This window comes from Dipteris shenzhenensis, chromosome 3 (assembly GCF_047967505.1).
Source record: "Dipteris shenzhenensis isolate YYH24624 ecotype China chromosome 3, Dip_SZ_1.0, whole genome shotgun sequence".
Classification (NCBI taxonomy): domain Eukaryota; kingdom Viridiplantae; phylum Streptophyta; class Polypodiopsida; order Gleicheniales; family Dipteridaceae; genus Dipteris; species Dipteris shenzhenensis.
The window spans coordinates 12522489-12549114 of record NC_141598.1 but is presented as its reverse complement, the minus strand read 5'-3'; the positions used below and the strand labels follow the sequence as shown (position 1 = coordinate 12549114).

The 26626-nt window shown below is 39.6% G+C and overlaps 1 protein-coding gene across 1 annotated transcript; it reads right to left on the bottom strand.

Annotated features, from left to right (window-relative positions):
* Positions 1-20905: 20905 nt before the first annotated feature.
* On the bottom strand, positions 20906-21466 carry LOC147903377 (dirigent protein 6-like). Its single transcript, XM_087371551.1, has one exon. The coding sequence runs from the start codon at positions 21464-21466 to the stop codon at positions 20906-20908; it is 561 nt and encodes a 186-aa protein (XP_087227677.1).
* Positions 21467-26626: the final 5160 nt, after the last annotated feature.

Below are 26626 nucleotides of genomic sequence, written 5' to 3'. Positions count from 1 at the left end.
CACACACACACACACATGCACACACACACAAAAAAAAAATTTTGATTAGTAAATGTATCTCACATACACAAAAACTTATTTCTTTAGACATGAACACACACACACACACACACACATGCACGCACGCACACATATGTATACTTTCCTAACTATGAATTATTATTTTATGTACCCCCATGAAATCTTCCCTTTACACTTTCTTTTCAACCACCCCACATACTAAGCCCACTAATAAACCCTTCTTAACCCATGCACTCATTCGCTCCTTACTCCACTTGTGACTTAAACTTCACTTGTGGCTAAATTGTTTTTTTTAATTATCTAAGAATCCATATGGTTGTCTATATTCCTAGGTAAAACGATAACAAGCTAGGGAAAACAAGCATTACCTATCTACCCAAACGTAACTATGATGTTCTAATACCTAGTTTGTTCGGAAGTTGGCAAGTAAGTGGACCCCAACCTTGGAACCTAGACTGTGTGAGGATTCGACATCTTTTTTCAATATTATGTTTGCCAAACTCAATATTATTAAAAATTCTTAATTTGATCGGAATTTTTGCAAACTCTAGTTGCATTTTTCAACTTAGATGTCTCAAACATTTTTTCCTTATATGTTTTCCTTTTTTAACTTTTTATCCAATTGATGCAATTAATTGTATGGCTCAATTATTGATGGTTTTTAATCTAAACACACACTTCGATTTCCCAACTAGCCTTTGGTCAGGCTAGTGCCATACAATTAATTCACATCCATTGAAAAATTCTTGAGCATGGATAAATCCCTAGTCATGTTGTGATCCACCTTATTTTTTACTAACTTTTATATCTATTTTCCAAAAGTGGTTTATGCATTTACTATTGACATTATTTTTTCATTTTGACACATCATACAAATCCACTTTTATTCGCTTATTATCAGTAGGTGGGCAGTAAATTCCACATGGTGGGCTTCTCGTGGGCTTACTCCCCACCATGTGGTCTTACCCTCTGGGTTGGGGGTGGGCCACACACACACAAAATAAATAAATAAATTTGATTAGTAAATGTATCTCACACACACAGACATGCACACACACACGTGTATACCTTCCTAGCTATGAATTATTATTTGATGTACCCCCATGAAATCTTCACTTTACACTTTCTTTTTAACCACCCCACATACCAAGCCCACTAATCAAACCCTTCTTAACCCATGCACTCATTCACTCCTTACTCCACTTGTGACTTAAACTTCACTTGTGGCTAAATTATTTTTTAAATTATCTAAGAATCCATATGGTTGTCTATATTCCTAGGTAAAGTGATAACAAGCCGGGGAAAATAGGCATTACCTATCTACCCAAACATAACTATGATGTTCTAACCCTAGTTTGTTTGGATGGTGGCAGGTAAGCGGCGGACCTCGACCTCAAAACCTGGACTGCTTGAGGATTCGTCATCTTTTTTCAATATTATGTTTGTCAAACTCAATATTATCAAGAATTCTTAATTTGATCAGAATTTTTGCAAACTCTAGTTGCATTTTTCAACTTAGATGTCTCAAACATTTTTTCCTTATATGTTTTCTTTTTTTAACTTTTTATCCAATTGATGGAATTAATTGTATGGCTCAATTATTGATCGGACTTTTTAATCTAAACACACACACACACACACATACATACGCATGCACACACACACCCTTCCCATCCCCTTGAAGAGGCCAAGCGGGAAGGTATAAAACATGGGACTTAGCTCCTATGTAATGGAAATGGATATATAACTTTATACTTAGGTAATGTTTAACATAATAAGTATCGAGACAAAAAGGGCTCCAACTAGATGGGTGTCCTATGGTTAGAGAGAAAGGGATAACCCATTTAATTGAAGAAAGATACAAAACAAGTGGTGGTGAAAGAGAAGCAAGAAATTGTTATCACCATCGGAGGGATTTAATAATATGAGGTATGTTGAAAATTGACATGGCATGTACTTGAAGGTTGTGGGATTACTCACTTATTAATGGTATGAGGAAGACACAAGACTATACGCATATGACCGTTGCACCAACAACTGTCAAGTGCTAGTCGAGGTAATAGGGGGTATTGGTGGATAGTAATAAAACAAGTACTGGTCAAGCCATGCCAGGGAGAACACTCTGAAGAACCTCTAGAGAGAACGTCTGTGACTTCAAAGAGTGTGCTCACAACTTTCAAGCCTTCTTACATTGGCTCATATATCGAAGCACATGTTATGTGAAGGTTTATTGGCTCCAGGGTGGCTACTCTACATTATAAGGCACACTGATTTAAAATTTCATGCTATGGAAGCTGAACAGGTAAAGTTGTTGGTTTTAGGAGTGCCAGTATCACTATGGAAGTTGTACAGGCAGAGCTCTTGGTTTTAGGAGCACGAGCATCACAACACTCTTTACATGCTGTTCATTGCAATGCTCACCAGGTTACTAGTACCTTACATGGCTATATATCCAAAAACTCATAACTAGAGGAGAATTGTGCACTATGTCCATTTGATCCTGCTCTCATGGAGGAGAAATCGGAGAAGAGAGTGATATCTCGCTCTACAACTAGAGAGATGGCCCCCTCTCCCTCTTGGAAGAGTCTTGCCCCATGATGGTGATGAGACCAAATATGAGAGAGGTGCATGTTCTTGTGGATGGGTGAAATTAATTGATATGTGATGTTACAAGGCATGAGCTCTAGGAAACATAGCGATTCGCTTTGGGAAATCTATGCTTTATTGATCTTTTTGCCTTACAATGGCGACATTTAAACACTTTAACAAACAAGCTCTAAAATGAGATAAGAAGCACGGCCATCATTGAGGATACTTAGAGACATGTTACGTGTTTACAATGCCACTCATAATGTTGGGCCTGTTAGGAGGTGCTGTAGATAGCACCAAACCTTTTCTTTGTACTTCTCTACCTATTGTAAGGAGTCCCATGGTAGGATGACTACTGGGGTGAGTGTTGCATGGGACTGTTTTGAGACAATTTTTTGTAAATTTTGGTGTTAGCCATCCTAGTATGTTTGGCTCGATCTTATGTGTTTTGTGATATGGCGACGAGTAGGAGGTGGAACGTTGGCATTCTAAATTGGCCTTGACATGGATAGTTACAAATAGCTCATTGTTGGCTTCATGCCAAGAAGTATTTTCTCTAAATGATAAGCGCAGATTATCTGAAAACCTTCTATTACTGTTTCCCCAGGCTCTTCCAGGCAAGAAAGTGAAAAAATTGTAGAGATACGTCTCAAGGGACCCCCAATCCCTAGCATGACTATTTTGAGTGATTGTATGGGATTTGTTTCCAAACTTGGTTCCACTAGATTCATAGATGTGTTGCTCTTTCTGATCCTTGACCATGGATATATTAGTGTCCTCTACATCATTAAGCTTGTTTTCACATTGTACTTATCTGCAATGGGAGATCGGTTTCATCTTTCTACTTTATAGAAAGGAGGATGTACAATGCTGAATGGTGTGAGGAGCTCCCACATGTCACAACATGTCCTACTTGCTTTACTTTGTAATTTTATAGTGACCAGATAAAAAGGGATGGTGCATAACACATGGTTTTCACTTACTAGTGGGCAGAATAGAAATGTGATTAGTTCTCCGAATAGGTCTAATTTGTATTTGAAAGTGTAATAAGTACAATAATGAGCTGAAGGCTTCACACACCATGCTCAAAGCTATCCCTTGGTGGTATGCCCACTTCTGTCTTATGAATGGATGTAAAGGTAAGAAGAAGCCCGCATTAGATTATTTTAATGCAAAAAAGTTAGCATGCAGATTGGTCTTTTCTTGCATTAACCCACAACTAGGAATGGGCACACATGAATGGAGCCATGTGGCCTCAGACTCCTCATAGTCTACATAGTGTTGTGGAGCTTGATTGTTTACTGTGCTGTTAGATGGGACTGGTTTAACCTTGGGAGGCTTACTATCTCAAGAAGAAGGTAGAAATTTTATAAATAAGGGATCCAGTATCAGAGAACTGTAGGACCTACATGGTGTAATATGGGACATAGGCCTATATGTAGGGGTTATTTAAAAGTGTGGATGTTTAATGTTATAAAATCAATAAGGAATGCTAGTTATGGAAGATCATTGCTATATTTTAAGGAAAGTATGGCTGTTTGATCATTTATTCTACTTGCTTATTGGAAAACAATTGGTAGAATATTGTTATCCTTGATGGGAATTGCAGAATTAAGGTAAAGTGACAAGGATAATTCATTGTTGCCTTATATTTATGACAAATTGTCTAAGACAACATATTTGAAACACGGTGTATAATTTTATATGGACTTATTGGTGTAAATAAAAGATGTCAAGAGTTGCTAGGTGATCTTAGATGAATTTTAGGGAATGACATGGATAACAACTGTGCAAGGTGTGAAGTGCGCCTTCCCATGGAATACTAACTATAAGTAGTTTTCTTTAGATGGTGGTAGGTGAGTCCTTGTACTTCTTTACAAGATTCTCTGAAGACCCCTAGGGTGGCTCTAGGCCAGTGGGACAAATAAAGAACAATGGCATGGGCGTTTTTGCCATTGGGACCAGAGATGGACTTATATGATACCTTGATCCTAGTGGAAGGCCCATAGCGGGATTTTTCTTAAAACATACAATGAAAAACAATTTTACTATCAAGAATTTTATAGTTTTGGGGTGATATCAAAAACTTTTGAATGAAATATGAAATTCTGTAGTTGATATTCAGGCAGGTACTTGCTTTGATAAGAGACATGCTCTCTAAACATAAGTGGATTAGGTTGCAATCAGAAAATTCATGTTCCCCTTGCTAATAAATTAATATGATAAACATTGAGATAGTGTTGGTTTCCACTTGAATTGGATGTAACTACATCCCCCTGCAGCTTGGTGATCTTGTTTATATAATGAAAAGGATATATGAAAAATGGATTTAAGGTTGAAAACTTTGAGTTTGTGGATTTAGTAATAGTTATGAAAACATGCACACACACACACACACACACACACACTTCCCCAACTATGAATTATTATTTTATATTGCCCTTGTGAAATCTCCCCTTTACACTCTCTTTTTAACTACCCCACATGCCAAGCATAGTTATCCTCCCATACCTCCTCTAATCCCTTCTCAACCCATGCACTCATTCGCTCCTTGCTCACTTGTGACTTAAACTTTTTTAAAATTATTTAAGAATCCATATGGTCGTCTATATTCCTAGGTAAAGCGATAACAAGTCGAGGAAAACAGGCATTACCTGTCTACCCAAATGTAACTATGATGTGCTAACACCTAGTTTGTTTGGATGGTGGTGGACCTTGACCTCGAAACCTGGACTACCTTAGGATTTGACATCTTTTTTCAATATTGTGTTTGTCAAAATCAATATTATTACAAATTCTTAATTTTGGTGAATTTTTTAGCAAACTCTAGTTGTTGCATGTTTCAACTTAGATGTCTCAAATATTTTTTCCTTATGTTTTTGTTTTTTTTATTTTTATCAAATTGATGGAATTAATTATATGATAGCATTAATGTCATGGTATAGAATTTACTTATACTAGCAACTGGATCATGAATTGAGATGCTTTATCGAAAATTCCCTTGACACTTACTTGGTCCTGATTAGAGGCATTGGCCCCTTGGCATGTTAGATGCAAAAAGGAGAAACCTAGCATGTGCTACAATTTTCATCCCTTTGTATGTATTAACCGAGACTATTATGCATTTGATTTTTATGAAAAAAAAATGCTAGTAGGTTTTACATAGGAAGCATAATGTCTTTGTAGATGTCGATGTCGATGCCTTCAGTTCTCTTTCTTTTTCAAGAAGAGAGGATACACATTCCTCAAACTTTAGATCTGGGAGATTCTTCAAAGTGGTTGTCAGTGTACTGTACTCAGCAAGCATGCTTTTAAGGAGGATTGCAAATGCATCTTTTTCCCCTACTTTTGCATTTATTCCTTCTAGTTGGGTCATAATGCTTTTGATTTTGTTGACAAATTGTGCCATCGATTCATTGAAGCTCATGTGCAAACCATAGAATTCAATCTTAAGATGAATTTCTTCGTTTTTGGCTTTTGCACCAAACACTTTGTTCAACTCATCCCATGCATCTTTGGCATGATCCTTGGAGTCTATATGATGAATTATGTTTGGACCCAAGTGCAAACAAATGAGTGATAATGCTGCTTTGTCTTTTTCCTTCTAGGCATCATTTTGTGCAGTGGGTATGTCTTTATTTATGGTCTTCCAAAGTTTTTAATGCATCAAGAGATACCTTATTTGTGTAGACTAGGTATGAAATCCTTCCCTAGTGAACTTCTCAACAATTGGGGTGCATATCGCCATTACAAAGGTCTTACCAATTGAAGAAACTTTCAAACCTGGCAATGTCTAATTGCATACAATGATTTTGACTTAACATGTAGCTTAAAAAGGCGATCACTTTTCCTTTTTTGAGTGTGTGCAAATTATCCCTGGATTGGAAGTTACAGCTTGTTGAAGTTTTATGAAGAAGAGGTGGCCTTTGATAACGTGGCACAAGAATTCACATGCTACATGGAAAGTGTGCTTGTGAAGGGACTATGTGCTTAGTTGGCTGAGGTGGGATAGTTAACTAACCACATAACTTAACCATGTCTATTGTATTCCTCTAACACTTTTTAAGTTGGAAATGACAACCTCTTACTATTTTTGGAATATTGGAATTCCAAAATTGACTAATGACCTTTAATTATCTTTGAAATAAGAGTATTCCAAGATTTGATTAATGCTAATCTATATAGGGTGACATGGATAACAACTATATGCTAGCATTGAAGCTTGTCTTCCACAACATGAATTAGATGTTCTAAATTTCTTTGTATTGTGATGATGCCAATTGAGTCGGCATACCTCTCCATCGAATTTTCATTATGAGATCTTTGGCGTGATTTGATGGACTCTCGATATAGCATTGGCAGCTTCGAGTAGTACTCTATGGCAGATTATCTCCAACCATTGTAAAAAAAGAATGAACTATTTTCTTTTTATATTTTGTATGGTTTACTAATATGAATACGAGTGTTTGAGTTGACTATCACTTTGACACTCAGCCTGAAGAGGTTGAATAATAATGGATTACTCCCACTTGTTATTTGATAAGGGCAATGGTATTTTTATTGCCTTTGGTTTACTTAAATATTGTAAATTGGTCCAGTAGTGTAGTAGGATAGATAGTTTGCTAGCACACACACACACACACACACAAATTCCCACATGCATGCACACACACACATACATGGGAACATGCATTTATCAATCTATATAAAGGTGTGATAACCATTTATGCATACCACTAAAAGGTTGAATGACTACATAATGGCTCGAAAATCTCCATAGGATGCAGCATGAATGATCTCTAAGTTGACCTCTAATGTATTTGCTCCATGAGTAACATAATGAGGATAGACTTATAAGGGCTTTAGATTGTTATCCATCAGTTAATATTCTATTATTGCCTTGTAAAAGTTACAAGATGACTAAGGAGAAGTCTTCTTTCCAAATTCAAACCAAGTTATTGTTAATATAGTTCCCACTCAATGGTACCTTATGTACTAATCCTAAATCCAAGAACAAATGGTAGCAGGCTAATTATGAGCATAAAACAAAAGGGAGGGCGGTAAGTTGGTGAAATGTTTTCAAGGGCCTTAAGAACTTGGTCCATATCTACCTCACCTAAGCCTTGCTTCTCTCCTACCATCAACCATTATGACATGCTTGAAGGAGGATCAAGACATCCAAGGTGATTTCCCTTTTGTATACACATGGATCGTATTATATACCCTATGCTCCAACATGCCATGATCTTACAAACTTTGCATGATTAGGAAGCTTGTGAGGAGTGATCACATATGATCCCAAGCACATGCATGCTAAACAATGTTCAATAGCTTTCCCTAGTGTCATATTAATACATTTTGATGAGCTTATTTTGCCTATTCTTGTTAATTCATTCATTAATTGACTAGTGTATTTTAATAAAAATATTGTCTATTTTGCTATAATAGTATCTACTCACTTAGAAGCATAGTACAAGGTCTCATGACGTTCACTTTTCCTTAGATTATATAGTTTCATAAGTTTTTGTTCATGCACTGCTAGTTCGACACTTTGCTTTGGCAATAAACTCTTGGCCTTATGTCTTGTTTATTCAACTTTTGTAACTCCATATGAAGAATTCTTTTACATCATGACTATAATAAAATGCATTATGGTTTAAGTCACCTTGGTTCTAGTTTTGAGTTTTTAGTTCATAAAAAATTTCTTAGATTAAATAGCTCTTTGTAATTATTGCATTTGTCTTTTGTTGTTATGCTACTTTCTCAGAGATAGCTTTGGATGATTGTAGGATCATGTGATTGCTTGGGAGCCATGCCTGGGAGCCAGCCTACATAACACTATGATCTATTTGAGAAGCTCAAATTAGAGGGAGTAGTGTTGGGTAAATCCCTCATGGGGGATTCATTTTGACAAAGGTTTGGAGGGGATATAAATCTCAAGAGATCATTGCCGAATAGCCGTGGATAGGTCAATTGATGATTGGATATCATACATGGATAGGTCAATTGATGATTGGAGAATTTAGGATGGCATCCTCTAGCGATGGCGGTAGGGATAGGGTGTCTCCTAGAGATGGCGGTGAGAAGACCAATGGTGGTGACAAAGATAGAGTGGGAGCTCACCCCACCAAAGTAACCCCCCTCCTTTCCATTGGGCTAGAGTCACTGAATCATGAGAACAACAGTTAAATAGATTTCATCATGCAAGATCTTGAGAGGACCAAAGAGAATGCTACAGATGGTATGAAGTCAGGTTTTACATTCCATGTGGAAGGATGTGACATGCAAAATGCCGGCGGGGCTGCTTACAAAGAAATACTGAGCTCTCTAAAAATTGCTTGACTGTCATCTTCAGGAAAGAAATCAGTAGAAAAACCCAAAAGTGTTGTTTTTGTAGCTCCAAAACAAGAGAGGAAAACCAATGGAGCAAGACAAGATCTAGTGCAACAGGCACAAGCAAGGGAGAACATGCAAAGAGGCTCCTATGCTGGAGCAGTTCAAGGCGGAGGTCGAAGCCTCTTCAAAGCATTTCAAGCACCAAAACAAATAGTGTGGGAATAGCTCTCTCCACAGGCCAAACACATCTTTGGTGATCCCTCTAACTCAGGACTGGATAAGCTCACTAGCGCAGATGCAAGCGCTTTCAAAGATAAGCTTCCAACAGTAAAGGTTCACAATGGAATGCTTAATGAAATGACAAAATGGCTGTGTTTGTGTGTAGTAGTTGGGTATATCCACAGGCCGTGCCCGCTTGCAATGTTTCTTGAAGTATGGATCAGGAACTTCTGGTCGCGAAAATATCTAAACGTCACGAGCATTCGCTTCTTAAGAAACTGATATATTGTTTTCATCTTTGAAAAAGCAGAAATAGCGACGGAAGTAGTTCAGATACGAACTTGGACTATTAGAAATAAACCTCTGTCATGATGCACCTCCGTGCGCCCATCTGGGTTGAGTTCCTATACCTGCTCCTTTCTCTCTTCCCATAGTCAGAGGCACTTTGCTTGCCCCTTGGCCAGTTTCTAGGTGTAGAAACCGAAAGGCTCATAAGCCCAAGAGGAAATCCTCTAGCCTGTGTGCTAATGGACCTATCCATAGATCCCCCCAATGCCATTCGACTACGTGATGTAGATGGGGGCATGACAAAAATAGTTGCATCTTCAACATGCACAACAAGCCGCCCTGACCGCAACAATACCAACCGATAGCACCCATCCTAGTGTATAGGCAACCGGCACTTGCACAAGCACCCCCATCTCTGAGGTTGAATCCTATTCGGACCCAAGTCCCACAATTACTCAAAAATCCAAATCCACGAAATCCGCATTTGATTCATGGTCTCGTACTGATTTTTTAATATCATCCATGCCTCCTCCGTTGTGGTGACATGTTGAATTAACACCATGACAAAATCACTTACACTATAGACAATAGAACACAGCGCATCTGCATTTCTTCTTGCCCACAAAAAATATCCCAATCTCCTATTTTCTCTGTGGGCTAGGTGGCCATTTCATCAAAGACTGTCCTTCCCGAACCAACCGTGGTAGAGAAAAGCAACTAGAGAAGCTATCAGAGAAGAGCAAGGAGATAGAGGTAGGGGCCAAAACAAGGGTTGAGGAACCTACCCCTATGCCACAAGAAGAGGACTCTAACTAGTCCAAAGAGGATAGAGCTACTCTGGAGAAGGTAGATAAACAGAGAGTAAAAGAAAGAAATAGCAAGGAAAATATGGAAGAGAGCTCAGAGGAAGAGAAATTTGTTCCCGACATGCAAAATTTTGAAGCTCAATTAGAGCAAGTTGAATTCAAATCCATCTCCCATGACAATCAGCCGTTCACTGTAGTGAAAGGAAAAAGAGCCACACAACTTGAAAGGAAGATGAACAATGCCCAACTAGACAACCCGACCAAGAAATCTTTAGCAGAAAGGGAAAAGATAAGGCTATCTAGAGGAATTGCGCTTTCCCTCAAATGAGCCTGGGCATGTTCAAGAAGCTAAGGAACAAAAGATCCACCCAATGACGAGCCAAAAAAAAATTCACATGTCTGTCAATTAATGTGCAGGGGCTAACAAATGACTTGAAGCCCTTGGTCTTTAAGAGATGGATGAGATTAAACAAGTTGTACCCCGAATTCTTAGCGCTACAAGAAGTCAAAGCTGGAGGAGGTAAGCTCCGCTGGCGATTAAAATAGATCAATGACAATAGAACTTGGTACACAACAGACCACAAGGAGGGGAGAGGAGGAGTAGTTATAGGGGTAGCTAAACACCTGACACTTGGAGTAGGAAGAGTCCTTCAAAAATTTGGCAAATTTGGAGTAGGAAGGGATTTTTGCCACCCAAATCTCTCATGTTAGATCTTCTCGGTGTATGCCCCAAATGTGGCAAGAGACAAAGCCTTGCTGTGGGAATCTGTCCTCTTGAATGATAATGTGCTTCTTCTTGGAGACTTTAAGATGGTTGAGAGCAGAGGTGACAGATGGGAAGCGATACCTAGGTAGTGTTATAAGAGGCCATGAGTTAAATATGTGGTCGAACTTCAAAGATAGGGCCGAGCTCTTGGACGTATTAGGAGATACATCCTTTGCTTGGACAAGCAATTAGGTGGGATCCCTCCATAGGAAAGGGTAGCTTGATAGAGCTTATTGCTCTAAGAGAATTGTGGAGGAGATGCTGTGCATTAAGTGCAGATCGATAGACACCCTTCCCTTTTCGAATCATAAGCTCGTCTCCTTATTTCTGGAAAAGGAAGAGAGGAGAATTGGCCAATTGTGGTTCAAAGCCAATCCTTTTTTTTCCAATTTCCTTACATCAGGGACAAGATTGAAAAATTTTGGATAAATGCCTTTGAGGGAATAGCCAATGCTCCTAACAAGTGGATCAGAGCGACGGAGAGGACTAAAACCTTTTTACAAGCAATCAAACGGAGAGCAGATAAAGCTAGATCACTGAGAATTTAGAAGCTTGAAGAACAATAGACTCTTCTAGAAAGCGACTATAGCGCATCGGGAGAGGATCAATTCAAGTCAGCCAGGGTAAAACTAAGGGCAGAAGCAAAAATTGTAGCCAAGCAGCCCATAATCTACATTAGAGGCTGGTGGGCCGGAAGGGTAGACAAGGCTAATGAAGATATGTTTAAAAGTATGAGGAAGAAACACGCCCAAGAATCCCTTGATTCTCCTTTTGTCGATGATAGGAACATCCGAGGTAATCACAGTGCACTTCAAGCAACTACTTGGTGAAGAGGAGATCATGACGATAGAAAAAGCCATAGCCCGTGGAAAGTGCTCTAGATCAAGAGAAAGAAGAGTCTCAGTGTTTGACAACATTTTTTTGGATAGAGATCTATCTCTAGAAGAGCTTTAAGGGGTAGTAGATCAAATGGGGAAGGAAAAGACCCTAGGAGAAGATGGACTTCCTATAGAGTTCTATCAAGTCTTTTGGGAAACGGTAGGTCCTCGCCTCATGCTGCTCTGGCAAGATTCCAAAGAAAAGGGTTTCCTAGACCCATGGATCAACACGGGCATGATTAAACTGATCCCTAAAGGTGGCCCAAAAGAAGAATTGAAAAACTGGAGACCGTTGACTATGCTGAACAGCAGCTACAAAATCTTCGCAAAGGCACTGGATATGATACTCAAGATCAAGATGCAATGTTGGATCAGCGAAGAGCAAAAGGGATTTATTCAAGGAAGAAACATCTTAGAAGCCATTCTCACTCTATGGGAAGGTCTTGAATTGGCAAAGGAGACACAGCAGGACATCTGCTTCCTCAAAATTGACTTCGACAATTTGTATGACAGAATGGAGTGGGGTTTCATTCTATCTTCCCTCTAAGACATGGGAGTGGGACTTGGCTTTGTGTCGTATGTGGAAATTTTTCTATGTCAAGCCAGAAGCAAAGTTGAAGCAAATGGCAAAACAATTCAGCCCTTCAAGCTTAAAAGATCCATCAAACAAGGCAACCCGCTTGCCCCTTTGCTCTTCGCCATAGTTGCAGACACCCTGGGTTGGCTCATCAAAGATGAGGTAGATAAGGGCACAATGAAAGGTATCCAAGTGGAAGGGGACAGATAGATATTTTGTCCACAATTCGCACAATGCCCCACAATGACGAAGAGTTTGTTCAGGGCATGCTCGAATGTCTAAACACTTTTTGCATGGCTTTGGGATCCAAGATTAATCATGATAGAATAGGGATCTATGGCACATGGAGTCCTCCCCCCCTCTTCCTCTCTACTAATAAGGGATGCAAAGAAATCAGAAATGGAGGTCTTCAAACTCTTAGGAATACCTATGGGATGCGGGTGCACAATGCAGGATAGATGGAACTGGGTCCTCGATAGAGTCAAAAGTAAAATGAGTAGATGGAAAGGACTACAACCGACCCTGGCAAGAAGAAGATTACATTTACCCCTCCATTATCTACTATGTCTCCTACTGGTTCCCGACTAAGAAGTTCATGAGATAGATCAACAGCTTGTCCAAAACCTTTCTATGCGGGGGAGATGAAGTCAATAATAAGGTCCCTAAAGTGAATCGGCAAACCTGCACCAAACCAAAAGATGTAGGAGCACTAGGGATAGCGGATGTGGGAAAATCTACGATAAGATTTATATGTCACAATGGATAATAAAAGCAGTGTAGAACTCGGACAAAATTTGGGCTTACTTAATCCTTAGAAATATAAGTAAGGTAAAGATTAACAGGTGTAAGCATTGGAAACATCTCTCGATTGGGTCTGCCTTGTACGGAAAAGAAAACTACTCAACTAAGGGCTCAGACCTGTGGAAAGGTATGTGGACAGCTTGGGAGTCTTTGAGGTCCTATGTGATTTGGAAAGGATTCTCAAGAAAAATGTGCATCTTCGCAGCCAATGACTCAATTTGGTTCTCAATCATCTGGGATGCCACCCCACTCAGGGAAGACGAAATCAAAAGAGTCTTGAGACTCAATAAGAAAGGAATACGGGTCTAGGGTGACATGTGTTATAGAGAGCAAAGGAAATGGATAGATAATGATCGGTTAAAGCTTAGATTTATTCTGAACAGATTTGACCTAGAAATGATAACATTGAGACAAAACTTGTGGAATAGAGACTTGATTGCCTAGATGGGGGGAAGATCTCCTCGAACAAACAAAGAATTTATGTGGGCAGGTCAGATTGAGCTTTTCTCGGTCCCCATCTTTGTTGAAGGGCATGAAGAGCTTCTTGCCCAGTTGAACCAGAAATGGATGAGAACAGACACGGAAAGAGTGTGGGCAAAGAGGTTCAAAAGAATGTGGGATAGGGAGATTCCAAAAAAAGAGGCTTGCCTCTTATGGCTCATTATGCACAAGCGTGTATGGACAACCAAGCGAGCACTAACAATTGGTCAAGGCAATGGCTACTACCAAAGGTGTATTAAAACGCAGGAAGATATTCCCCTCTGTTCCTCTAGAGATGTCTGGGAAGCGATACACAAACAATTTGGTTTTTTTAAGATCAATTATGCTTGCCTACTTTTGGGTGATAGGCCAATAAGATCCTCGAGAAACTAGAATATTATGTGCAACTCCATTCATTGGGCTCTATGGGCTCAAAGATGTGCTAAGGTTTTTGGTAATGTCATTATTTGTACTAACGAAATTATTATGAATGTATGTGTGATCATAGGAAAGAGGAGCCAATCATGAAAATATTTCGTGCCTATAGCAGCAAATTCAAGAGTGCTGCTAAAAGGAAGAGCTTATTGCGAAGAAGGAGAATGCCCTGCTGGCCCAGCTTCAGAAACACGTCGGAAAATAAGAGCTCCCTACAACTGCCACCACACAGAAGGTCCCTCCTCACGACCAAACGTCGCCGTCAGCCAAAGCCCCAGTCTTGTACTACCATGTTCCCTCAGGTCAACTGTACCGTGCCACCCCTATGACTCAGATGACTGTTGCCTCCCCTATGACTCAGACTCTCAATGCCTCCCCTATGACGACTCGCCCACCCTGCCTCCCCTGCCACTCAGACGAGTGCTGCCTCCCCTGCGACTAAGACTCTCAATGCCTCCCCTTTGATGACTCACCCCAACACCATGGTCCCTCAGCATGCTTTGACATCTTTTGTTACACCCTCTCCATCGGCACCCCCTCCAATTGTATACAAGAGGCTGGTGGCTCGAAACTTTCCAACAGGTGTCTCGGTCAAAGTTCACAACGAAGCTGCTTCTCCTCCCAACTTCAAGCCTTCAGAACCCAGGCCTTGAACCAGAACCTGTAAGCTATACCCCCATCCTTGCATTCCTGGAATGATCGTTCTATGGTTGTTCACTTGGCACGAAAGGAAGAGCCGTAGAAGGCATCATAGCTCTCTTTTCGTCTCTGCTACTTCTATATCGTTTGTTGAAGAGATTTTTTCCGGTATAGGCTCAGATATTGAGCAGTACTCTTGGAGATATGTTGCTCTTTTTTTAATATTGTAAATACAGTTGACACTGTATTAATATAAACCCACATTTAAAAAAACAAAATTTGATGATTGGATATCATACATGGAGTTTTGATTGGCACAATTTTTACATGTTGTCCTAGAACTAATTGGCTAATATAGTAAGACTAATGCATGGGTCTCATTTGGCACTACATGGATGATGGCAATGATGATTCCAACATGGTGGTTCATCTAGCTTCTATTTGCATGAGAAGATGGTGGTTTTATCTTGTTTTTCACCATGGACATGGCTAGTGTGGAGAGTTATGTTAATGAGTTTGACCAGAGAGGTGTGGTTGAATCAACTCTTGTGGTAATATTAGGTTCAATGCTCATAGATGTTGTAGAGAGTTTTTATTAGAGTCTTTGTCCCTTTTATATCTGGGGAAAAATGCGGTAGCAAAGATGCTTGAGCCATTTGGAGTTTGTGCCCATTTTTAAGTCAAATTTACAATGTTTCATCATTCATAGGATGGAATGATATTTCATGTGGTGGTTTGATATGACATATATGTCAAATTCTAGTTCGTGATTGTATGAGTTTTGGAGAGAGAGAGAGAGAGAGAGAGAGAGAGAGAGGGCTCTAAGTGATGAACATTTTGAATTTGTCTTTCATTTTGTATTAGAGCAGGTCATGAAGACCCATGGGAATATTGCAGAGAAGTCTTAAATTGCATGAGAGTCTTTTGTGAGAGCAAGCATCAGTTGAGAAATGAGTTCTTGTGAGGGTCTATTTGATGTGGTATGAGAACTTCCAACTATGAGATGTCTGAGTGTTTTTAGGAGTAAATTCAATGATCGAGACTACCATAGTTGGTTAGCTGACATGGGTAATGTGAGAAAGTAGACATGGATAATCTGAGAAAGGAGAGATGTCTGAGTCTTTTTAGGAGTAAATTGAGTGATCGAGACTACCATAGTTGGTTAACAATAGTTGGTTAACAGACATGGATAGTGTGAGAAAGCAAGGAAGTTGATGATGGTGGAATACAATAGAAATAACTTTGCATTTTCGTAGCTTTTGACTAGACTTTACTTGATAAATAAGGTCTTGTGGGGGATCGTCTTTGGCACAAAAAAGAAGCCACAGAAAACTAACAAGACGTCACTGGGGAACAAAAGAATGAATAGATATAGGGATATTGGGATGTGAACTAGGGTTAGAATACTTCCACCTTCACATTACAAAGATGGTTGCAAAAAATTGGATAACACTTGAGGATCTCTTTGTTGTTAGAAGAAAACATTCAAAAGCTTCTTTGAAGTAGGAATTTTCAATCTATATATGAAGAAAATGAAAGTATTCATACATTATATCTCAATCAGATCACTTTTTAATTTTTGACTCTAAAGTAGATGAAGATGATTAAAAAGCTATTTAGCTTGTAAGTTAACCCTTTGCTACTCTAAAGTTGTCAATATTGCAAGAATGGAAGATGATATGGATTTCTTAGATTCTGCTTCTATGTTGCTAAGTGAGGAGAAACACTCTAAGGGTTTGTTGCCAATCAAAGAACCAACATATGTCGTGAAAGAGAAAAAGATAACTGCAAGGAGTGGACCCGAAGATTATCAAACATATCATTACTATGGCAGATTGGGTCACATAGAAAGATTCTATTACAAAAGAAACAGAGAAATGAGCACTTGAAGTCCTCAAAGGAGAAGGCATCGACAATCGAGGATTCTCCAACCAAGAAAGAAATCACAAGTTTTGCAAAAGCAAATGTGGTTGATCAAAATTAGGCTTTTTAAACTTAGGCAGTGTGTTTCAAGGTTGCTCAAACTTTTACTTAGCATTCAATCATTTTATGGGTTTGGTCTCTTAGTAGTAGATCAATATTTTGTATATTTGTTCAAGTTGTTTGTCTAGCTCATAGTTTTTAATTGTTTGTAATACTTCTAGTTTAGAGTTTGTGTGCTCCCTCCATTTGGTTTAAAGGGTAATCCTAGGTTATCGCTCATGGAGGAGCTTGATTTGGCAAAGGCTTAGTAGGAATGAAAAGCCCAAGGGATCATTGGTGGATAGCCATTGATAGATCACCAGTTATTGGATATTATTTGTAGAGTATTCATTGGCACATTGTTCACTATTGTCTTGGATCTGATTGCCTAAGGTAGTAACACTAATGAATGGTTTTCATTTGGCATTATATGGTGAGGGGGCAATGACAATCCCAGCATGGTGGTTCACCTTGTCTACTATTTGCATGGGAAGATGGTAGTATTGTCCACTCTTTGACCACAGCCTAGCATGTGGAGGAGAGAGATGTTTATGAGTTTGATGAGAGTCGCATGGCTAAATCTACTCTTCTAGTAGTTTTTATGTAGAAGACACTGCTCCTAAAGGTCATAGAGAGTTTTCATTAGAGTCTTTATCCCTTTTGGACCTAGCAAAAAGGGCGGTAGTGGTGAGCCCTTAGTTGTTTGGAGTTTGCATGTGGAGAAGAGTTATGTTTATGAGTTTGATGCAAGTCGCATGGCTAAATGTACTCTTCTGGTTAAGAACCTTCCTTTCTCTATTGCATGTAGCGTACACCAAATCCTACACTAGTACATATAGTATCTAGAGCCTATAGCCCTCTTAGAGCATACACCAAATCCTACACTAGTACATACAGTATCTAGAGCCTATAGTCCTCTTAGAGGATGAGGGTGAGGGTGAGGATGACCCACAAAGGAGGGGAGGATGAGCTCTCCTCTTATTCTACATTTCCCATTATGATGTAACTTACATTGTACATTTTTTAATCTCTTTTTAGGATGAGTATCTTTTTGTATCCCCCCTATATCCATTTTTTGGGGTTTTGTAGTATCTTTTTAAGATGAGAGTATTTTTTTGTATCCCCCCTATATCCATTTTCAGGGGTTTCGTAGTACGTTTGGATTTTTTTATAATTGTTGCGAAACTATGACTGTTTCTATTCTCATCATTTTGTATATCATAAAGTATTGTTCTTGGGTTCATGTTGATTTATAATGGGGTAGAATGGGGCTAAAAGTCATCTCATTCTAGCCCACATTTTTTTTTTGCAACCACATTGTCCATGGTAGATGGCAATACCAATGCTAACCTTTTTTACACTATTGGTGGGGCATTAGTATTACAAGGGGACGAGCATTTTCTGAGCGAAATCTTCTGAGCGTCCGAGCGAAGGAAAAAAAAAGCTTCCAACTATGCATAAATATGGCAAAAATCGATCAGAAGAAAACATAGTTTCACTTAGAAATATGCAAAGTATTATAGCAATGCCTATTTTATACAAAAATCTTTAGGTGAATCTATAGAAATGGTGAGAGCATAATGGGATGGCTTTTGAAGAAACCCACATGTAGAGTAGACTTCTCTATGAAAATTCCCTTATGATCCTTCTTACAACTTTTACTTAATAGGGGGTGACATTGAAAACTCTCTCTCAACCTATCTTCATGAAAGAGTTTCTTCAAAGAAAACTCATTGAAGCAAGCCATTCAGGTAGTTTCGCCAGCGAAACCCCTTTGAAGCAAGTCTCCCAAGGTAGTTTCGCTGGCGAAACTACCAGCGAAACTACCTTGGACAGCACTTTTAAAAGTGGCATAACTTTCATATCCAATGTCCAAATATAGTCATTCAACCACTCAAATTGATCAGAACACCCCATTTGAGCACATCTGTGGAGTTATATTTTGGAAAATCTTTCATATATAGTATTAAATATTACATGTATTTTATGAGAGTAATATATAAGCCCAAGTTAATACTTATTTATAGTAATTTAAACTTCTTTAGAAACATGTCCATAAATATGCTATAAAAACACTAAAAAGATATTGCCATATGATATAAATGTGTTAATAAGTAATTATATATGCATAGTATTATTACATTGAGAGTGATTATGAGGAATGTTTCTTAAAGGAATCAACACTTTTTTAAGGTAATAACAGGGGTACAAAGGGATGTCTCTAAATAAGAAAATTATGTTGTGTAAAAATGAATAAGTGACTAGTCTGTATATTTTTATGATAAAGGGATCTAGTTCTAGTGAAAATAAAAGTGTAAAAACAATGTTTCCTAAAGAAAAATATTTTTAAAAATCTCTTGAAAAGCACGCTCGGATAAACCTGCTCATAGGTTTTTGCTCGTAAAATTGACGCATCCAGTATTACAATTAGTCAACCATCATATCGACAAATGTTTTTCTTAATATAGTGTTAGGAATTAATATTTTTATTAATGGTACTGTATCAACACAAATCCTCATACAACTATTGGCATTTCCACACTTAGAAAAAAAAGCATCTCTTCACCATGTAAATACATACGAAAGCGAGCAAAAGTATGCTCTCAATATCTCGCTTTGGGTGCATTAAAAAATAACCCTCACAAGATGATATAACCTACTACATTTATCAAACAAGGAAGTGTATCGATATGATTTACATAACAATGTTTAACAAGCTAGAGGGGAAGGAAGTATAGCTTGATTGGGTAGCCATTTCGAACATGATATAAGTCTTCTACCTTTCTTCATTTTACAAAATGTTGGTTTAAGGTGAGAGCAATTTTCTTTTGCCATGCATGCAGGTTATCCATTTGTTAGTAGCATGTGCAAGGGCAAGGGAGAGGGGACTGGGTTAGGTTAAGAATAGGGGTTGCGGTCAAGAGTAGGGCTCCTCATATATTGTAGACTCCTTCTTCATGCACATCATAAAGCAACATTGAGACACCGTTATTCATCATCCCTTGCAGCCTCTCTCTCTCTCTCTCTCTCTCTCTCTCTCTCTCTCTCATGGGACAAGTATGAAAAAGCAACAAGAATTTACACACACACACACACACAACTTGCGAGAGCACCCTCCTACCATCTCTATTCCATTGAATCCGATCACATTGTGTAGTCTCTCTTTTTTTGTAATACATAATGCCTTATACTTTCATATACGTATATATATTGTATCCTACTTATATACGTATATATATTGTAGTATCCTACTTAGGTTCACTCTACTCATTAATCTCTCCTAATCGCTCGTGCGCCTAAATCGATTAATTTCTCTCTTTTCCCTTAGCCTCATCGCCGATTAAACTATGCTATTTGCAAAATTAAAGGAGTTAATCATCAGAGGTCGCAATCTATTGCAGGCCTTATCGTGGCACGCCTACGTATGAGGTAGCCTTTGCCTCTCTGCCATAGCACCCTTCCCCCTCTCTGCCCTTTTATTCTAGGCATCTCTACCGTTGCCCCCCTCCCCTCTTTGCCCTTCTACTCTTGGGGAGTTGGTCTTTTGTAGATGTGCAAGGTCCACGTATCGCACGTTCTCGAGAAGGCGGGCTCGCGGGGGGTGCAGAAGGTTTAATTGATCCCGTTAATCAATCGCGGGCGATGCAAAAGGTTCTCGCCACGTTAATCTCCCTGTCATGCCTCAGGTTGATCGAATTATTGCACCCTCCCACGTTGTGAACTAATTAATTAATAGGGGCACTTTATTGAACGGGGAGCCTATTCATTATTATGAAGATTATTGTGGGACAAAATGGGTCCTTCACAATTTCTTTTCAAATATATATACTGTTTCATTTTGCTAGAAAGAAATATCACTAGGCTTGTCGCAAGGGGAAAACATTTTCCGTTAAGACTAAACATTAGTTACAACTCGGACAGGCTTTGAGATCAATCATAATGCGAAACCAGTGCAGGGATGAATAGAACGCAGAAATGATGTTCCCACCTCTTGATAACGAACGGGAGCTCCACGACAGAATTTGAGCTGCCTATTATATGTCGCAGGTCTTTGAAGGTGTCCTGGGTTTCTTTGGCGTAAAGCAATTATTGGGGAGACATCAGAGGTCTAGTAATAGAGGTCGAGGTCGAAAGACAAGGTCCACCTCGCAGCCGCGGGGGGGCCTGTATACAGTTCTATGAGCCGAACATTAGCGATGCCTCTGGCGAGGAAAAAATCGCCAGTGCCACCAATGACAGAGAGGGTGCGAACCGGCAAGACCTCCTTGATTTGTCCGAAGATGTCGATAGTCCCCTTGTACTTGCCGGTGTCGATGCTAGCAGTGAAGGCCTGGAAGAGTACATATCCTTTTTGGCTGTCATAGAGATAGTATCCCTGGCCGACGCCTAGTTGCTTGGAGGTATTGGAGCTATGTACTGTGAGGGGATCCTCGAAGGTAGCTAGCACGCCGAAGGACCAAGGGTTGGGGAAGCCGGTGGGTTGAGTGCTGAAGACGGAGTTGAAGTAGTCAGTGTTATTGAGTGTGGCATTAAAGATGGTGTTGTGGAGGTAGAAGGTGAAATGCTTGGGGCGTTTGTGATGGGCGGAATGGACGGGGGAAGAGAGGAGAGTGATGGAGAAGAGGAGGAGGGCGAGGGAGAGAGCGAGGTGCAACAGTGGCTTAGACATGGGTGCAGCTGGGACGAAAGGTGACAGAATGGATATGTAAGCCTCTGCTATTGATGGGTTTGTGAGGGAAAAGAAGATTTGCGAGCAAGAATCAAAGCAATGGGCTAAGGGGAATCACAAGGAGGGGAAGAGCTACAAGGAAGTGATTTACGAGCAAGAATCAAAGAAATGGAGAGTGGCCTTGACAGAATGCAATGGAAGCCTCTGCTATTGATGGATCATGGGACTATTAAGGACTAGCAAAAGAGTCAACAGCAGCAAATCCTTAGGAAAGGTGCTCAATGGATGCTAGCTTTATATAGCATTAGCCCCGTGCGTCGCATCACATGGGACACGGTTGCAGTTTCCATTCTTTTATAGACATCCACATGGCTTCTTGCTTTCTTATTAGCAATTGGCAGCTTCCCTGTCATGTCTATGCCCCTTCATCTTCCAAGTCACCCCTTCCCAAGGCATAGCATGAGCCATGGCACATGCTTCCAAAACCTTCTCATAATCCTTTAGTGGAAGACGTTTCTCCATCCCATCCCACACTTGTTTCTTCTAGAAAATAGAAAACGATCCTTTAATGAAGGACGTTTCCCCTTCCCATCTTAGCTTTTAGGCACTCCCAAGTCTTTTCTTGTAGGAAATTCTACTAGTGGTGTTAAAGAGAGTTGCTCTACATCCCTCAAGGAGATTTTAATCCCTTCTTTCATTGTTGTAGGGAAACATGTGATAGTATCATATTTGAATAAACAAGGTTGCTTCAAGCCTCCTTACAATGGTAAATCGAATGTGCAACCAAAATGAAAACAAAAGAGAAGACTAGTGAAAAAGAGGAGAAGGCAATTATCATAAGGAGTGAAGGGGCCCATTTATTACAAAGAGGGGGAGGTGGGATAAATAGAGATGTGGAGCCCTAGTGGAGCAAAAACCCCTTTGCATTAAAGACAAATACTAATGCAAAACCTTATACCTTGACCCAAAGAGACTCTCACAATCCCAGAGCATTGCAAGCCTAATGCACATAAATGACCATGCTTTAGAAAACATTTCTCCACAAAAAAAAAGGTCGCCTTGTATTAAAGGTGGTCAATCCCAAAAGGAACTCAAATAAAAAGTGGTCGGCTAGCAAGGGTCAAATGCCTACAACCTACGTTGCATGCTGCAAAGATAATAGAACTGTGGTAGAGGTTGGAACGCCAACATCTGTAAGAGCTAGCTAAGGAATCTTTCTTATCAGCCACTATGCTCATATGAAGTATTAGACACTTCAAGCTTTCCATCTAGAACACAAGACTCCTGATTCCCTAGCCTAATACCTCCTTCAATGACCATCATTGCTATTTCGCCAAGAAGACCACTGCCCTCAAGTAGCGACAAATTGCCACCACTATAGATGTGAGGCCCTATGCATCCCTTGTGCCTATAGCTATCCACTTGGGTACACAATCATTAAGCCAACACTTCTCATGGGTCCTCAAGCCATCTCCACACTTCATGAGCCACAAGACAATCCAAGAATAAATGCCACAATGCTTAAACTACCACACCACACATAGGGCAGGGGAGGGATTGACTTCGAGCCATTTGAATAGTCTCCCCTTCGTCTGCCTCTAACTAGGATCCAACTATGCTTAGCCTTCCCTATATGACAATCCTTACAAATGCTGTGTATATGTTCCTCCACTATGCTTGTGTTCTTTCCATATCCCACTTTGCATTCAGCAACAAGGAGTCGAGGAGGTCACTAGTGATCTCTTTGCCACCATAAGAAACCTGCAAACCTTGCATGCAATTGCTTTCTCAATGAAACCCTGCCTCTTAGAGTCCATTGTGTCACTCTCCAACTCACAAAAGCCACACAATTAGTTGGCCTTTTGGGAAGGATACACCTCTATACCTCTACAATCATGTACCACTTGCTCGGCCTATATCCCTAGATGCGTCCAAACTCTCATGCCCTTCCTCTACACGTTTCTAGTACTAGAGACATCAATCAAGGCTAAGAGTTTACTTTCCTTTACCATGGTTGGACTCCACCAAACATCCTCCATTAGACTTGCATTGCCTCTCAGGCCATTGCTACCTTTCCATTTAAGTATGCTCCAGAAGTTTTCCAAGCCCACACCAATATGTCAACAATGCCAATGATGTTCCAAATAGAGGCAATGTGAATAATGGATGCCTCCAGACTCTAGTAATGACCAGCACTAGCATTTTGCCCTAGGCTAGTTCCCTACCATATCTCTGTACATTCTAATCCATGCCATCTACAATAAGGCACATGTAGTCATCCGGATGCGAAATAGCTTGCTCCTTCCAAAATTCATATTTTTGTCTGGAACGTTGAATAAGGTCATGATGAGATTTTTTATTTTTTTTGTATAATTCCCTTTCATTTGGACATGTTGCACTCTCAATCGCTTGCTTTAAATCATCATAAACATTGCACTTTGACATTTTTTGCCTCTTTGGGATTTTAACATATCCAAAGTTCTTCTTCCAAAGAGTATACAAAGTATGAGAAGAAGCCACGATATCCCCTCTTTGCCTTTGCTTTTCTGCAATAGAGTCAAATACTTCGAGCTGTGTGTGATCACGTCACTGTTAGAGAGTTTGGTAGATATATGGGGCTGAGGTAAAGCATTTTCCTATATGAAGTCTTGCAAAATTGCTACTGCCTTGACAGTTGAGATCATTGATTTGGACCTTCCTCTATTACCGTGAATGCTAAATTTTTTTCCGCCCTTTGCCTTGGTGAATAAATCCCAATATGTACCATGGGATAATCCAATAATATTGCGATATGCCTTATTGCAAGCCTTTTTGAGCTTTTACCTTTTGTCTTGAACTTAGCCTTTTATTGCCATTCTGAAGAAAGCAAGAGAGACTTGTGAGAAGGTATTCATTTCTTTCGCTTCCTCTTCTTTGCCACACTCCTCTACATTCCCTGATGTCTGCAAGATCAATGAAGCACATACATCTTTGCTTGCAACATAGATATCCCAATGCATTTAACATGTTCTCCTCTTTCATTACTCTCTTCCTCTTTGGTTGCTTTTGTGGATCTGCCTGGATTCGCTTTCTCTTCATGCATTTGTATGACCGTTTTCGTTCCTCGTGCATGTTGTTATCTGTATTTATGCACTTCTTCTCCTCATGTTTGTTTGTAACCAAGCATCCATGATTGGTCATTGCATCCTTGGCCATATCACAATCAAAGTTAAATATTGAATAATCATCTGTTGATCTCATCCTTGTTTTTAACATACTCTTAGGGCCATTCAATGAATTCAATATTCTATGAGAGTATTGAGAACCTTGAAACTCTTCCACTCCTGATAGAACATCGCTAGTTGGGACATCTTGCATGGCTTTCACAAATCCACCAGCTTGATTGACATCAGGTTTGTTAGTATGCATGAACTCATCCACACCTAACAAGACATCGCTATTGAAACCTTTGCCCTTCTCACTGTGCAAGAATTCATCCACCCCAGATAAGGCTTCACTTTCTCGGAACCAATGAACTCATCCACTCCATATAAGATGTCACTTCTATAGTTGAGTACATTGAAATCATCCACGTTTCAAGTGATAGAGCTTGGCACACGGGCATGCTTTTTAGGTCCTTTGATATTGTAGTATACCTTGTCTTTATCATTGAAAACCATGTGCCTCTTTCTCATGTTTAAAAATTGCATGCTCCATCTCATATTCTTGCCTACCTCACAGTAGGGATCACATAAGGATGTTATGTTATCAACCATACCATCATTAGTGACTTTTAGAATCCTCATATGTGCAAATGACCATTGCTCCACTTGTTCGAATCCCAATACTTCACCTTCTGCTACATTCTTATTTGCAAATGATCTCAAATTTTGTAAAATGTCCCCTACAGTAAAATCCAAGGTGGTGCACTTTGTATTCTTGATAATGTCTGTTGCATAAGTCTCCCATGCTATAAATGATTTGTTGGATGTATTGTAGGGCATAACATCTCCAAGTGTTTCCATATCTCCACATTTATACTTTAGCTCAACATGTGCACTAAGAATCTTTGATACAGTAATTGCCACCTAATCTTTGCCAAGTCTTCGAAAGTGGCAAACTGATTTGGGATCACTATCATGGATTGTAGCAAATACAACTACTTCTCTTTTGCTACATAAAATCACATCCATCCCCGAAACAAAATCTATAGCCATCTCCTTTGTGAGAATCCTTTGCAAGCAAGCTGTAGCAGCAACAATTACATTAATATTAGTCTCTTTTTAATAATCTACTCATTTTAAATTATAATTTTTAATTAGTACTTAATTTATTAATGGGAGAAGTTATTCAATCAAGTACTTATCAGATGGACATGCCACTTTGCATGCAACTCAATAACACCTAGGCTGAGGTGCATGCAAAGTATTGTGCCCATGGGCTATGCTTTGCATGGTATATCACGCATTAAACATCGTTTGTGCCTCAGTGTCATGCATAACCATAAAACTCCCTCGACCATGAAAAGCATATACCATGGGCACAATACTTTGCATGTGCCTCAAAAGCGGTGGTATTGAGTTGTATGCAAAGTGGTACACCCATCCGATAAGCACTTGTCGGATAACACACCTAAAAGCATGCACAACCACCAAAAAACACGGTCCTAGGTGTGTTATTCGAACAAGTGCTTATCGGCAGATAGGAAACCTCTTTGTACACAAGTCAATACCACCTACTTTGATGTCCGCGCAAAGTATTGTGCCCATCGGATATGATTTGCATTGTCAATCACGCATTATACACCATTTTTATCCTTGTGATATGCACTACCATCAAAAAATGTGCTCCTAGGTGTGTTATCCAAACAAGTACTTATGGTATGGGTGCATCACTTTGCATAAAACTCAACACCACATAGGTTGAGGCATATGCAAAGTATTGTGCCCATCAGATATGATTTGCATAGCCAATCATGCATTATACACCATTTTTCCCTTAGTGTCATGCACAATCGTAAAAAACCACGGTCCTATTTAAGGTGATCATCGCATGTGGAGTGTACACATAGATCATCCAAAAACAGCTCTAGGAAATCCCTCAAGTACTCTTTAAAAGTTGTGATCATTAATCATTGGAATGTTGTGGGAGCATTGGTTAGCTCGAAGAGCATCACCCTGG

Excerpts from the sequence above, each read along its gene's own strand:
- LOC147903377 (XM_087371551.1), bottom strand. The coding sequence starts at position 21,466 with ATGTCTAAGCCACTGTTGCACCTCGCTCTCTCCCTCGCCCTCCTCCTC.